Here is a 17,219-nt window from a genome sequence, read left to right on the forward strand (position 1 = left end):
TTCCCTATTTTCAGCCTAGGAATCTCTTGGGCTGGATGTAGTTTCCCAGAACAACAGTAACGCCAGTAAACTGTTGGCATCTGTGAGATTTTTGTCAGTGAGTTCCACACATCTAATTGCACATTGCATTAAGAACCATCGCACCTGGCTCCCTCTCCATTCTGTGCTCCCTCATTCTGGTGCAAAGAAGGACAGCACAGTCAACATCCATCTTTCTCATGCTGTTTATGACCTTGTACATCTCTGTAACATACCCCCACTAAAACTTCCTCCCATCATGACATTTTTCTTCAGAATGACAAGTACTAGTTCACTCAATCCCTAAAACAGGAGTTACACTGGAAATCATGACCGATTTCCTTTCCTGTCTTCCCTCTCCATTGTGGAGATTTCACCTGCCTGCCATTTTACTGCTGAGTCACTCATTCTCCTCAAAATTATCATGCGATATCAGTCCTTCTCCTGACTACCCTGAACAGCTTTGCATCATCATCATCAAACTGTGCCATCTCCATTCTTGCCCCCTTTTCCCAAGTCACTTGTGGATATATGGAACATCGCAGGACTGCAGAACTCTACTAGTAACCTCCTCGTTCTGCAAGGACTGGTCGTATATTAACTTCTTTTCAATTTTTAAACTGATTTTCACTTATACTACAGCTACATAGTTTCTTCTAAAATCTCTGGTGACAGATCTTATTAAAAGCCTTTAGGAAATCCAAATGTTCTGCACCTTTTGCCAATCAGTTTTGATGGAATCAGAAAGCAAAAGCTGAGCAATTTTCAGTTTCAAACTAACGACGAGAAATTTGTCAGTGATAAGAGGTCTTGCTTTAATCTTACCATCCAACTGTTTTCATCTGTGCCTTATCCTAGACAATAAAAAGGTCTATTCTTTAAAAAGCTCAATGCCGGATTAAGACACGTGTGCATTAAAATATCTGTGCTTTCATCATGTGAACCTTTGCTGCTGACCAAATGGAGGTCGAACGTAACATTTTCAGTTGCAGAATTCCCGTGCTGAATTTTCACCAGCAGTCTTGAAGTACAAAGCTGGAACCTTCTTGCTTCCAGCTAAGAAAAAGATGAGCCTGTGTTCTCTCTACTATTGCATCTTACATGGTTTAAGATATACAGTGTCTTTAGAAAAAACTGCCTGACCTTTTGTGTTAGGAACCGATCTGTAATTCCTGATGGCAACATGCCGCATATTGAGCAGGAACCTTACACACCTGCTCCACTGGAAATTTCAGAAGTGTTTCTGCTACAGACAGGGGAAAAAAAGTGTATGTATGTCTAAAATACATAAAGCTAAATACTTACTTCACTTTAAATGGGGAATCAGAGACAGCATTTTTTGCTTCCATCAAACTCTCATACTCCTTTGCCCTGGAGGATAAAATATTCATTATTATTGACTATTGTCTAAAGCACAGAGTATGTAATACCACGGGGAGAATTCTAACCTTCGGGTTTTTTCATAGTAAAGCACAGCATTTCACTTCTGCCCTATCCATACTGATGCTTAACTAGAGGTCATTAACAATTTATGATTAATATTACTACTTTGGAACAACATCAGTACCCAAATGGTGTATCTCAGTTGACTTCCGAAATGGTAGAAAATGGTACAAGTGATAAATAGAATAAATGCAGTAATCCACTGCTTATTATAAAGTTATCACATTAATCTGATGAAAATATCAGTGATTTACAATGTCGTGCGGTTCAGAAGATCACCACACCACATTGTTTATAATTAACATATGAATAATTTGTTATATTTACATGTACATGAGGATTTTTTATGTAACTGATGACTACTGTAACATAAGAAACTTTTCTGGGCATATGACATAGAACCAAATACCTCCAGGAACAACTGTTTTACTGCTGGAAACGAAAACAGAAGCCTCTTCTGTCCCTTAAAAGTGATAAGTTATCACATTAATCTGATGAAAATATCAGTGATTTAGATATGTCGTGCGGTTCAGAAGATCACCACATCACATTGTTTATAATTAACATATGAATAATTTGTTATATTTACATGTACATGAGGATTTTTTATGTAACTGATGACTACTGTAACATAAGAAACTTTTCTGGGCATATGACATAGAACCAAATACCTCCAGGAACAACTGTTTTACTGCTGGAAACGCAAACACAAACCTCTTCTGTCCCTTAAAAGTGATATTCACACTGGCCATATGCAAAAAGTAGGAAGAGGGAGACAAGACTTTTTTCCACTGCTTGTTTTGACTCCAGCCAGCCTGTGCCAACAGGTGAAAATCCCGTAACCCTTCAACAACATACATGTACAAAGTAAAACCAACCCAGGCACTACAGTGATGCAGAAAAACTCCGCTCTCAGTGATGGAGCCGTACGATGAAGAAACATCCAGCAGGCAGGAAAAGCATTTAGCTGTTACAAACATCTGACGCATTAAAATTGCTCTTTTGATTACTGTTCTGAAATTAAGACTTTTTGTGTATTTTCGTATCTAAGATTTTGACAATGGTTTCCACTAGGAAACGTGCTTCATTGCTGCACTGCAAATCAACATGATTTCTTAAAGCTTTATTCCTATTATTTCTCTCAGATACATACAGATAAACGTTTCTCGTACTTTCTGTTCACCCAAGTGGATCACGTTTTCCAAAGCTCCTCAAATTTTCCCTCAGGTTGCTTAAACTATACAACTTATGCTACGTGCAAATATTGTTACATTACCACTAGCTCTGATTTGTGGATCATTAATAAAGCTATTAATCACAACAGAATTTAGTATTAAACATGAAGGTGAGATTCCTTTATTAACCTTTTGCCTTCTTTCCTGCCTCTTAGCCAGAAACAACAAGTTTCAGCTTTGTGTTTTGTACAGACACGTCAGTCAAACATGAATGATCACCTAAATTATCTGTTACTAAACGAACATGACTGGAGTGCTTTAAATCCATCACAAAGCTCGTCTCAACTGCACATGCTTCCTAGCTGGTAACTACACCTCTGTGCCTGGAGGCGAGCTTTCATCAGGGCTCCTTTTGCTGTGCGGTACCGAAGCACTCCTCTGCTAGCAGCACACACGTGTTAACCTGCGATAATTTACGTGGCTATATATCAGTTGTTACTGTTTAATGGCTGTGGGTTATAATATAATTAATAAGACTAACAAAACTTCTCATCTGGTCTACTGATCCATTGATCACAATTTGTCCCCTCATTCACCTTTGCCCTTCATTGCTTTGATATTATAATAGTGATTTAAGATGTAGAAACTCAAGAGCAACAGGAACCTATTTTGGACAGAGCGGTTGTTTTGGGTTTTGTTCCAAGTTTAAAGTATCACAGCTTCCTAGAAGCTGAAATGAATGTATAATCTCAAGTCTTGAGGAATAAGAGTGTTAAAACTATTTCTTTTCCTAGAGAAGTAGTTGCAGATACGTATTAAACCACGGTTTGTAGATAAGCTACCACCCCCTGTGAAACTATGTGAATTATCGACATCAAATACTTTTCACCTTCAAATCTTCTCACTAAATTAATTATTAAGTACTCTAGCTATTATTCCACCTAAGTTTTGAGTTCATTTTGAGCAGTAAACTCCCAGCCACCTGGTGGTAGCATGGTTCAGATTGTGGGTAGAAACATAGTAGACATTACCTAAACTATTCAATTTAGTATTTCAAATTGTAGTTCTGACGTGACTGCTTTAATTGCTTCAGTCGCATAACTTCAGTTATCTTCCTCTATTTTCCGAACGTGGAAAACCTCCCCAGCTCACCAGTAATAAGCTTACACGCAGGAACAGCCGGTATTTGTCATTACTATGCCTATTACTATTACTCAAGTGTCAATTACAGTAGAAGACTGGCAAGACTTGCATGGCTAAAATTGATCTCCCAAATGGACCTTTTTTTTTCCCTCATCAATTTTTTGTTTGAAATTTCATTGAATGACCTCTGCTTCACATTGCTCCTGCACATTTTTATTAGTAAATCTTTTGTGTTAACATTAGAAAAATGGTGAAATCTTCTATTTAACTCAAGTATCTTCAAGGACAGGAATCCCATTGGAAAGTTTAGTCACCCTTTAAAACTAAAAACAAGCTCAATGAACATGAATTTATGTCTCACTGATATAACTCCTCTTCGATTTTGAGACTTAGACTGTATTTTTCAACAGTATATCACCTTTGCAAAATGATACCCCATTATTACTGTTTTAATTATAATTTTGATGACGAATATGCTGACTCACCCAGCAGACACATAAGAATTCAAAATGTTCTGAAAAAGTTTTTCAACCAGTGCCAATAACAAATTATTATTTGAGCTTGTATTCCTAGGTCTGACAAATCTTTGACTGCATTCAGCAGAAGCAGATCTTGAGAAAGAATAAAAATTGAACAAAATAACAGCATGAAATCAACAGGTAATATGAACAACTCTGCATGGTGAGCAATCAGAAACCTGGCAAAGTATGTTACCCAGTTTCAACAGTGTGTTCTAATCTGGTATTCAGATAGTGAATTTCCTCCTCCAAAGAGGAAAACAGTAAGAAACCGTGACACGACTGTAAAACTATTGTGGTTTTGAAGACTCATGTGCCAGAATTAGCACTACTACGAGTTAATAAAACATCTCATTTTTCCTGTAGTTCTAAAAATCCATTCAGGTGGTTTCCTCTTAATTGTAACCTTCCCTCCTTAAAAACCAGGCAGAGAAAATACGTAACAATCGTTCTTACCTTCTGAGAAGTGTTTTTTGGAGAGCAATGCAAAAACATGTTCTAATACTCAGTCAAGTGTTAATCTCAGCTGAGGACTACTCACTGTAGAGCCTGACGCTGCCAGTTTGTGATAGAATGGCATCCTGCACATCGCACTGACTCGCAGGTGTCACTTTTTTAGACTAATAACAGATTGCAGGTCTGACAACTCACTTTCCATTTTAAGATATTTTTAACTTTCTTTTTGTTGTGACAGGGAACAAAAAATGATTAAAATTAGTCATGGGATTTGACTACAGCAGGCTGACTTCTATTTGTTGATTACTATTGATTTTCTTTGATACTTCATTTAAAAATCAATAGCTAGGAAGAAAAATAGGCATGGTTTACACAAATTTAAACATGCTATTGTATGCTAGAAGAGGCTACAGTTTTGGCAGGGCACTGGCATCCAATTATGAGAAAAGCTCTTAACAGGTGAAACCAAGGGCTCCAGATCGATACTCAGTTTTCTTTCTCAATCAGAGAAAGTGGCCATAAATTAGGCTCATCGGTGTTATTTTCAAGACACTCCCAAAGCAAATAATTTTACTTTTTTTTTTTCAGCCTTCCACTGCACTCATACTGAAGGACACAAGACGAAGTTCAGAACAAAACTTAGAGAAAAAAATTAAAAAGAAATTGGTATTACCTGGAGTTCATCCGTGCCTTTAGCTTTTTGGCTTTCTTTTTTGTTTTTTGTTTCTCCTCTCCATCTTTTAACGGTTCCACGGGGACAGAACTCTCAATCACAATATCCACAATGTACTTTTTTAATGACAGGTGCTCCTGCAGAAAACATTGAAGCAATATTTAATCTTACAGTATGTGATGGAGATTACAGATTATCTTGTCCGGAAACAACAGTGGTGAGTATTTAATAAAAGGTTAACAAAACGAAGAGAAATGTTAAAATCAGTTTTGGGAAAGAGATTATTTCACATGAGAGAAAACACATCATGGGTATTTTGTAATAAGGCAGAACAATTATCGAGAGAAGTAAAGCAGAATAAATATTGTCCCTCATTCTCAAGGAAGTGCTACTTAACAAGCATGAACTCCAAGCAGACATCCTCTCTCTTCTCCAAGCTGCCTTTTACAGCTGCGTGAAACCAATGCCCTGCCCTACCGACAAAACTCCTTGTATTAAATGAACTACTGCTGGCTGATGATTTTAACTCTTCAAAAAACCCTACACTTGTCTTACCTTTTGTTAAGAGACATCGAAACTCTTCACTACTTACAATGTTACCATTTATTGATGGGAATACTATTTTTCTTCTCACATTAACAAATTTGCATTTAGGTAAAATCTTGGTGAAATCTCAGTTGCAAACAGAAGAAATGCTTTGATTTTGAAATAGTGCGGTTTTTACCCAACAGCATCAAAGAAAAGGGAACTTGGATTTTACCCAAAGTACTCTATGTAGCAGGTTAGATTTCAACAACCAAGAAGGATTTCTACAAGTGCCCCTTCTAAACTGATTTTTCAATTTAAATGTGCATTTTTCTCTTTAACCTTTTTGGAATTATCACTGTATTTCAGACCCTTCCTTGTCAGCGCAAGAAACTTACAACAAATTCGATCAACACAATTTTAAGAGTGACCCACTTAAACCACCGATGCCCACAATTGGTTTGCTTTGGTTGAAAAATAGGTGTAACCTGATGTTCTTCATGACAGTGCGATGTCCTACGATAACAAAAGACTAACAGACACAGTCTCCTACTCAAAGCTCTCCTTCAAATACCTCAATGCAACGAGCGGACACCGTATCTCCCCGCTGCACGACGGCTACTTGTACTACTGGGCTACAAACAGCAAGCTCTTCATTTTTACAAACGACAATAAACAACCTGTTTAATGCCAGTTATGAGAATGTATTTACTCTGGTTTTAATACACTGAGACTTATATTTGCTCTCCTGCAAAACACTGAAAAAGTTATGAAGTAACCACTGCTTATTAGGATAATTTATCCTTGAAAATGATTAGCGCCACAATCAGATGTGGTTACTCTTCTCTTTTTGGGAAGTATTCTTAAAATCCGAAGTAAAAGGTGAAGTGTTAAAAATATAGACATTTTCCAGAAAACAACCTATATTTTCTTTCACTGATTCAGGAAAGTATTACGCTTGTTGAAAACAAAATAAATCTCTGTGAAATTTCCTGGAAAAAGACCATTTAGTTTTTGTAACGCACTGCTGCACGACATAACCTAGCAAGACATATATTTGGTCAGAATAGTAATTGAAATTCCTATCTTACATCATATGAATGCAAAATGAATACTGAATTAATACTAGACATGAAAAACCAAGCATAGTAATCTAAGCAAATTCTGAAAGTAACGCTGACTGTCCTTGTGTTACACCGCCTACCCCGTTTAATTCCCACTACACCAGAACAGTTTCTCCTCAAGGGATTGTCCAAGTTGGTCAACCGACAGATGCTGCTATAACCACATGTAATGTACTTCTAACACCTTTTGTAAGCGTTTCTCCCTCCCCTTAATCTCATGCATCTAATTTTAGCGAGAAGTGCTTAAAGGAAAACTTTAAGGTATCTCAAAAGGCTCGAGCATGATTCACTAGAACATGACTAGTAAACACCCCAGGTTTTTATGAGTTCTTAACCAATCTGTAGTAGCACAGAACATAAACCATCCCAGTGCTCGCTATGAAATCCCAGTTCATTTTTGTCTCCTCAGAGAGATGTATCTCTTGACACCCACTTAAAAATAGCTTTTTCCTTAAACTTGCATTTAAAAACTAGAAAATTGGTCATAAGGCTGAACCTTCAGAGGAAATGGATGGGTTTGAATTTTTCAATGTTAAGAGAAGAAAGAGCTTCCTCAGAACAGACCATGATACTACTACTTGCTTTGCTACCAAGCTTCAGGGTACTTAATCTGTGACATTTGTGGATGTGTGAGTTATTGCAGTGGGATTTGACATACACAGTCCTGCTTCCCAAACTGAACGGGCAGACCCTAGCTGCCAGTTTACCTCCTGCCTTAGAAGTGACATGAAGCACTTGTAAGATACAACACTAACAAGGACATTACTACAGTTCTCCACCTGTGTTCATCAACGGAACTGTTTCTTCGGTTCATCAAATCTTCAAACTATTTACTCTACCCTTTGAAGTGCCAGCAGAGTAACATGAAGTTAACACCGCGCTTCAAACGGGCCACCCCTTAGGGAAGGGGCCAAACACCTCCATCCTTGCGCAGTCAGCCTGCTGTGCGGCGGCAACTGCAAACAGGGTGTCAGGCTTCTGCTGGGCAGAAAGGAGAGACAAAGCCTTGTGTCCCTTAGCAGACACTCGACTCTTTTTCCTAATTTTATCTGTGGCCTAGCAGACAACTTGAGGAGAGCTACACGGTTCTCAAGCACCTTCATTTATCAGCCTGGGAGAGCCAAAAGAGGTCTTGCTGCCACTAGTACCCAGGATGGTTACAAACCATTCTGTTCTCAGGAACTCAAGCACCTTCCTGAACAACGTTTCTCAGAGTTCTCAACTAAAGGAAGACTAGAGTAATAATACCTTGTGTCACAGAAACAATCACTTCCTGAAGGTACAGGTCAAAGCGTAGGATTATCACAGTAGGCAGATCAACAATGTTCAGGTGTGAAACAAGTAAAACAAATAGCTTGGTACTGAATGACAACTAACATCTGAAGAGAGCTGCTGCTGTATTACTGTTCAGAGCAGCCTCAAAACATTTATTCCCATGTTTTGTAGAGCTCCTATCAGTTATTTGAAAAAATAAGGGTTTTAAAACCCTCTGAGTGACACTGGAGGTACAGGTCAAAGCGTAGGATTATCACAGTAGGCAGATCAACAACGTTCAGGTGTGAAACAAGTACAACTAATAGCTTGGTACTGAATGACAACTAACATCTGAAGAGAGCTGCTGCTGTATTACTGTTCAGAGCAGCCTCAAAACATTTATTCCCATGTTTTGTAGAGCTCCTATCAGTTATTTGAAAAAATAAGGGTTTTAAAACCCTCTGAGTGACACTGGAAACAGTATGCCCAATCATTAAATTAATGAGTAACTTTACCCGCACAACCATTAGTTGGACCAGATAATCTACCATAAAAGTAACTGCTGTAAGCGTACAAAAGTGAGCGAGGCCAGTGCAATGTTTAGAAAGCAAACTTTTTGGCATTCTCTGAATCCTTTTCTTTAAGCAATAATGAAATTATTCCGTTCAGGTTTTTTTTATTTCTCATAAAGGTAATGCAGAATAACTGGGTAATCTAGGCACTTCATCCTGAAAGCTTTTACCTTTTCGTATCACGATTTTTATATAAGCAAATGTTAAATGCCTACACCATGTCAATGCTAAATGTCTACACCAGCAACAACAATTTTAGCTGTGAAATTTCTCTAAAGCTTTATTTTAAAGATTTTTATACAACATAGTAATTTTGCTGGTTTGTCCTAACAGAATACTTTGTTTCTCAGGATTAAAACAGCACCAGCTCTGGTGGTCCTTACGTATCAGATTTCTGCCATCATTTTTCATACTTGATAACTCATCTTCTAAGCTGCACAGCTGGGAGCTGCACAACTGTCACAAAACAAGGTACCAACTTTCATGAAGAGGGCAGAATCCGTGCCACGAAGAGCCATTAGTCTGTGCTACGTTGGCTACAAAATCAGGGAACGGGAATTGAATGTTGATGTATTTCTTCACGATCATCTGTATATACTCCTCCATATATACTCGTATGGTGACGGCTCAGTGATGCGTTAGAGTACAAACGCTCCTGCTGTTTCTCCCCAGTGTTATTTACATGCGCACCCCAAAACTGAAGGTTGTTTTGAAAAATCACAAGGTTTACTGTACCTGTTTCCCCAAGGGAGACTGCCTCTAGCTGAAAGACCTCATGAAACATAAAAGCAATCTGGTAAATATATATGATTTGATACTTAATGGCATGTGTGATAGACACATTTGTTATCTGACAGAGCCATACGGACCTCTTAGTTTTTATATAACACTGCAGTAATTTTTAGGACAACTGAAATAAATTTCCTGTAAAAGCTAAGCTTATGAAACATAAAAGCAATCTGGTAAATATATATGATTTGATACTTAATGGCATGTGTGATAGACACATTTGTTATCTGACAGAGCCATACGGACCTCTTAGTTTTTATATAACACTGCAGTAATTTTTAGGACAACTGAAATAAATTTCCTGTAAAAGCTGCAATACTTCATTTACAAGCAAGGTGATAAAACCTAACATTAAATGCACGTGAAAACTGCAGCCACCACAAAGCAGACAGGCTAGAGATTAGATTATTTACGTAAAATGTCTTTGCTTTTCCTCTCTTCTCCCCCCATCCTCAACTATTCTGTCTTTCAGTCACTGAGAATCCTGAAACTTCCCAACTGCAACAGATGGGCCTCATCTACATACTACATGAGTTGCTGAAACCATTACAGCTAAAACTAGTAAGGTCACCCATGAAGTCACATTCTTGCTGGTTATTGCCTAGTCCCATTCAGCTGCCTGAAACAGAAAAACCACCCTGTTCATTCATTACTCGAAGCTGATAATTGTAGTTGAGTAAGCACTTCTTATAACCAAGTTTTCCTCTACACACTGAATGACACCCCTTTTTCTCACATGACATGTTTACATTACAAGGATTACAGCACTACAATCGATATTCCCTGAAATCAAGTAAATTTTTCCAGGCTCCAAGACAAAAGTTTTCCATGAAAAGTGAAGCAAATACTATAGAATGCTGAAGTGCTCCACAGCTGAGTACAGTCCACTGCAGTTTAGGTAAGGACAACCATAACACAACTGGATTGTGTGCCTCGGTGATCTACGTAAGATACAACAGCTGGGGAATAAACTGTCTAATTGACACTCTCTTCGTTCAAGGCCCATTCACCAGACCAATACCCTTGACTAGCTCTCCCCATTTAATGTTCCGATTACAGCAACATCATCCACGTAGCTGAGCCTAACAGAGGAATGTTGGATATGTAAGTATTTTATCAAACCAGAACACAACCGCAAAATCATCTTCCTACCCAATCTCTTTGACTTCTGGCTCTCTGCATTACATGTAAGCTACCATTCATTTCACAACTCAATTATTTATAGTAACATCATAAATTTTGATGTAAAGTGGGCCAAACAGAACTCTTTCTAAATTTTCCTCATTCTAAAATTAGGAACAAACAAGTACTTACTTCCCTTTCCTTTCAAGTAAGTGTTGCCTTTTCACGAACTCTGCCCAGGGCAAGACTGCATAGGTAGGACGACATTGCCGTAAAGCATCTGTATGTGCTCAAGCAAGAAGAAAACCACAGCCTGGCATTTGCTGCTGCAGGGCAGTCCTGACTTATATCCTCCTTTCTCCTGCGTGCACAGTTGCTCCTTGCTGGCTCTCACCAAGCACCATTTTCCTCCTAATACACAGCAGTTACAGCCAGGGAAGGGAGGCTCTGAAAATCTTCCTGTCCGAAGCCAGTCAGTCGCTGGCGGGAGCGCCCAGGATCATCACCTTGTATATCACGTGTTTTATGCCACTTTCCAGAAGCTCTGGAGGGTCCTGTGCTACCACACAGCAGCACTGGAGCAAAATCCTATGCTCTAGCAACAGGCATGTACGGTCCGTTACACAAGGAGCGAGACACAGTGTTTCATTAACTATGGTCCATTGTGTGTAAATGAACCGACTCATGGAAGTGGAAAGTCCTTCCAGCTACCGGACTTTCACCCCCCAAAATTAGCAGAAATTACCTTCTTGAATCTGAGAAGTTTATGCTTCCCTCCCCCCAATATTTTTCATTATCCTCACTTCGATATTCCTGGATTCTCTTCAGAGCAGGAGCAGAAAGTGCCAGAATACCCTAAGACTGATTATTCTTCTTCTTATTGTGTTCTTTCCAACCTTGAATCCCCAAGTTTGGAAAGAAGAGGCATTCTTACAAGTTTTCGCTCCAAATTCTGCAGGCCAAGGCAACTTGAAAAATACCTGACTGCAGCTATTTATCCAAATTCGACCTTCAGAACTTCCAAACACTTGTTTTGACTTACCCTCTCCTATCAGCATTCAAATAATAAACATGAGGAAGATTACAAAGAAATACTTGCAGTGGCTTATATCACGTAATAATTACTGTCACTCATTTACCATTTTAATAAAAAGATTAATTGCAAACCGAGTATTTTATATAAACAGAAGATGCATAAGGGATATATTCTATCAAATTAATAGGTAACTACTCTGAAGCTTATATATAGCTTTTGGATTAACATCTTTGCCCGTTTCAAAATAAACACTATTCTGTAACTGCAGAAGACAACTTAAAAATGCTTTTAATATTTATTAGCAATGTCAGGAATAGTGGTTTCTTACTTCTACATAATCACTTAAGGGATGTATTTGCCAAATTTTGGAGAGGTTTTTAAAGTTCAATTCTAAATCATATTACCACAGGAATATTTGTTCATGATTTTATTACACGTTTCAACAAAACTCCTCAGTATTTTATTTCTTCCCCTCACAGCCTAGGACAATATTTAATATGAAAAACAGATGCTGAAGCAGACTGTGAGTTATATCAAATGCAAAATTCAGTTTTCAACATTACAACCAGGGGCAGCTTGAAACACAAATGGTCATTAATGCTTAAGAGATCAAATGTTTGTGACCAAATTCTGTTATAATACCACAAGTGACGATCCTCTCCGAAACATGGAAAAGATGCAAAAAAGGGAAGAATTATTTTAAATGCTTCATATGTGAAGAAACAGGTTTTAAAACTAATGAATATTCAAATAATATTTTCCCCAGGATGTTAATTATTCACATTTCTATGTACTTTAGAAGATGAGTGTAGAGCATTAATAACCTTTTATTATCCATTCAAAACTGAAGACTGACCTTTCATTGTAAATGTAGTTTTCCCCTTTGCTTCTTAAATTAAGTTTTTTAAACGAGGGACTAATACTGGTGTTTAGCATGTGCAACCTAAATCCTATTTTTACTGCTAATACAGACTGCATGTTTAGTCACCTTGCTTGTCCATAAACTCAATGATACGACAGCCTGCCACTAAGCTAAATAGCAAATAATATTCTGAAAAGCAGGTTCAGATATTTCTTGAGATTTTTAATACCATTCCCTTTCCCACTTGTCACTCCAACGTGTGGAAACAGAGGCAAAGTAAAGCTGTTTCTTCCAGAAGAAGAATTCTGCATCCTGGCCGTGGAGAGCTTCACTCTGCAGACCAGGGAGGCAAGCTGGAAGGCACCGACACGATGATCTGGAGGGCAAGCGAGGGACGGGGGAATGGGGAGTGCCGCAGGCCCTGCCAGCACCAGTTTGTCTTACTGGCTCTGAATATTCAAGACACCCAAGCCAAAAGGAGGAGGGTGCAGCTGTTGGCAATGATCTATTACAATTAAAGACACAGCCAATAAACAATTAATCATGTACATTTTTGCCAAGAAAAACAACACTTTATAATATTTTAAAGGTGGGAAGCTATTGCTGTGCAAAGTACAAAAAACTAGAATTGATGTGTGGAGTTCTGAGAAACCTTCTGCTAACTGCATCAGGGATTAAACTCTGTAATTACACAATTGTTCAAGACAGCTTCTTTAGGACAAACGTATCCAGAGCAGAACTACAAAGCCAGAGTTTCATCCTACAGATGAAACATCCATAAACAAAAATGGACCACAGATGCTTGGCCTAATCCCATTCTTCTGGCAACATGCAATCCCTCTCCAAAAATATCTGCCCTTCCTCAGGAAAAAAAGGAAATCGAGTAAAGCAAACTCAACCAGAACCTGAGGCTTTATTGGGATGGGGAGCTCTTGTTTGTAGTGATTTACAGATTGCTTCCACTGCGCAGTAGAGAAGAAAAATGGGCTACTGGTGGAAAACTATAATCAGATGCCAAGAAAAATATGAATTTACAATGAAGTCTACAGTCTGTAACTCTATGGATAAAAGAGACAGGAATATTGTTCAACATATGACCAAGCCATATGTACCACTGCAACACCCTGAAATGACTTAAGTACTACGTACCACCAGAGCTGAGCCAGTGTCATCTCCTTGTACGGTAATGGTCATAACTCATCGCTCAAATGTTCAAAAGAGACCAAGTGGCTAAGTCACTACCCATCATATCTGAGGAGATGTGGCTGATCCGTGAAGTTCCCACTGACCGGAAAAGCGGAAACATAACCCCCATTTTCAAAAACAGAAAACAGGATGAACCAGGGGGCTACAGGCCACTCAGTCTCGCCTCTGTGCCTGGCAAGATCACAGAGCAGGTCCTCCTGGAACCTCTGCTGAGGCACATGGAATATAAGGAGGTGACTGGTGACAGCCAACAAGGCTGCACTAATGGCAAGTCGTGCCTGACAAATTTGGTGGCTGTCTGCAACAGGCTACAGTGCTGGTGGAGAAGGGAAGAACAACTGACTCGCACAAAGCATTTGGCGCTGTCCTGCATGACATCCTTGTCTCTGCGTTGGACAGACATGGATTTGATGGGTGGATCACCCGGTGGATAAGGAATTGGCCAGATGGCCGCGCTCAAAGAGTTACAGTCAACGGCCTGGTGTCTGAGTGGACACCAGCGATGAGTGGTGTTCCTCCGGGGTCGGTATTGGGACTGGCACTTTTTAATTAACATCTGTGTCAGTGACACGGACAGTGGGATCGAGTGCACCCTCAGCAAGTTCGCTGATGATACCAAGCTGTGTGGTGAGGCTGGCAGCTGGAGGGAAGGGACATCATCCGGAGAGACCCAGACAGGCTTAAGAGGTGGACCCGTGTAAAACTCAAGAAGTTCAACAAGGCCAACTGCAACGTCCTGCATATCAGTCGGGGCAGTTTCAAGCACAAATATGGACTGGGTGATGGGTGGACGGAGAGCAGCCCTGAGAAGAAGGACTTGGGGGTGTTTGTTGATGAGAAGCTCAACATGACCTGGCAATGTGCATTTGCAGCCCAGAAAGCCAGTCACATCCTGGTGATGTGACCAGCATGTTGAGGGAAGTGATCCTCCCCTTCTGCTCTGGTGAGAGCTCATCTGCACTGCTGCATTCAGCTCTGGGGCCCCCAATGTAAGAAAGATACAGTACCTGCTTGAGCTGGCCCAGAGGAGGGCCATGAAGATGACCAAAGGGCTGGAGCACCTTCCCTATGAAGACAGGCCAAGAAAGCTGGGGTTGTTCAGCCTGAAGAAGAGAAGGCTCCAAGAAGACCTAATAGCGGCCTTCCAACACCTGAAGTGGGCCTACAAGAAAGCTGTAGAGGGACTTTTTACAAGAGGATGTAGTGATGGGACATGGGCTAATGGCTTTAAACTGAAGGAGGGTACCTCTACATTAGACATGAGGAAGAAATTCTTCTCTGCGAGGGTGGTGAAGCACTGGAACAGGCTGCCCAGAGAAGCTGTGGATGCCCCATCCCTGGAAGTGTTTCAAGATCAGGTTGGACGGGCCTCTGAGCAACCTGCTCTAGTGGAAGACGTCCCTGCCCACGGCAGAGGGGTTTGGAACTAGAGGATCTTTAAGGTCACTTCCAACCCAAACCATTCTATGATTCTATGAACATACAAGTAGACACGTAACATACACAGGAATGGTCAAGAAGAAAAAAAGAGAACTACTAATCTTGCATAAGAATTTGTAAAAGACCACATACACACAAGTCTAAATACCTCAAATTCCTCTATTGGAGGAAATAAAAAAATCTGTTCATCTTCAGTGTTATTCTTGTTTTGCTTAAGCGTACCTTTCAGATAGGTTACCAAAGGAGTTCACAGGATACTACCCCTCATTTAAATAGAAGAACTTGAAAACCCTCTGATTCAGAAGGAAAAACAAAAAGCATTTTCCCCAATACTGTTAAAGCTGAAGCAATAAGACAACAGTTACATATAATTGAATTTTAATGAAAATATAGTGAATTAAAAAAAAAATCATAGCAAAGTCCAGGCATCACCTTGTCTCTAGGCAAGAAAGCTCCTTGTAAATACAGGAGAAAAAGAGTACAGGTCAGGCAGGAAAACACTCCCACCTCTCTTACCCTCAGTAGTAAGAAATAGTAAGAAATAATAGAAGCAGCATACCACTTTGAGAAAACAGCTTGATTCTTAAAGAAAAACAACCCTGAAAAGCTTTTAGAAATTCACACTCATGAACATCAGCTCTGCTTGCGTGCTGTGCTAGCTATAAACCTTACACGGCTGGAACAGAACTCGTACCAGCACAAGTCTGCTCTCTCTGGCAGCCTCTGCCCACATCCTGGCGAAAGCAAAATCCTGCAGCGTAACTGTACCAGGGGAGCTTGCCAGCACCCTTATGCACATTGTAAATCAGACCCCGCTACAATCTGGACAGACCTCTGCCAGAAAAGGTTGCACTGGAACGCCAGCCAAGCCTGGCAAGAGGAGGCTTTAGTCACTGACTATCTGTTTTTTTGAGAGGAATGTGGGTGGGCTGAACCAACCGTGTCTTTCTACAAATCCTCATGTTTTAATGCTGTATCTTCAGACAACAACAATCTCTTTGGTCCATCACAGGATTATACTTTCATTTGATCTAAATATACCTTTGAGAAGTTCTTTGTTCCACTTGTATCATTACAATAGAGTCAGTCTTCTTTGCCGATAAAAAAAGTGTATTTTTCACATATGTGATCGAAGTACTTTTTACTTATTAGAAACATTTGTAGACTGCATAGAATTACATGATTTATACTCCAAAAGTGCCTTTAAACATTTAAATGACAGGAGTTACAGACAAGATAGGACAACGGTTCAAAGGAAGCACGCTGTAAGGATTACTGATGTTGCGTGGATTCCTCAAAGCAAACTACGATAGACAAGAAAGGCAAAGAAAAAAGGGAAAGCAGAGGAGCATAAGCAGGATGAACCAATCCAGGAGCTACAGGTGGGAGCAAACATCTACAAGGTCCTTGCAGAGCCCCCTCAATCTAATGAAACCAGCGTGTGTTGTCCCATGGCTTTCAGCAGGCGCCTACTCAGGGACGCCTTTTGTGTCAAAAGCCCTTTGTGTCACACAGGCTTTCACTCAGCAAAACCATTTGTCCTAACTTCAAACCTACCAACTGATTGCAGCGAGGTCAGTGACACCGGACTGCACACATTGTTCACGTCCTTTGCTGAACTGGAAGTGATACGAACACTGAGAGGGGACGGGAAAGCCATAGCATAGCAAATAGGAATGTGAATAGAAAGTGAAGCTGCAGGTTTGGTAGAAGACGACACGCGTTTAAGCGGAGCGAGAAAACGTAGACAGAACTTTATTACTGCACTGCAGGTAACGGTGAAATGATGAGGGCAGTGACAGCACTGCAAGTCTCAGAAACACAATGAAGGGAAGATGACTTGTAGCTTGAAGCTAATCCTGC

General features: G+C 39.8%; 1 protein-coding gene across 1 annotated transcript in view; it reads right to left on the reverse strand.

The window, feature by feature from the left end:
- The window catches only part of SCAPER (S-phase cyclin A-associated protein in the ER), a gene marked incomplete at its 3' end in the record, with an annotated part of 146,209 nt that overhangs the window by 74,910 nt on the left and 54,080 nt on the right, over window positions 1-17,219 (reverse strand). Inside the window, exons 21-22 of the mRNA XM_010142808.1 lie at window positions 5,427-5,563; window positions 1,324-1,389 (exon numbers count right to left, since the gene is read on the reverse strand). Coding sequence (XP_010141110.1) covers window positions 1,324-1,389; window positions 5,427-5,563 — 203 coding nt within the window. The remainder of the gene's footprint in view (window positions 1-1,323; window positions 1,390-5,426; window positions 5,564-17,219) is intronic.

This window comes from Buceros rhinoceros, unplaced genomic scaffold (genome assembly GCF_000710305.1).
Source record: "Buceros rhinoceros silvestris isolate BGI_N320 unplaced genomic scaffold, ASM71030v1 scaffold12319, whole genome shotgun sequence".
Lineage (NCBI taxonomy): Eukaryota > Metazoa > Chordata > Aves > Bucerotiformes > Bucerotidae > Buceros > Buceros rhinoceros.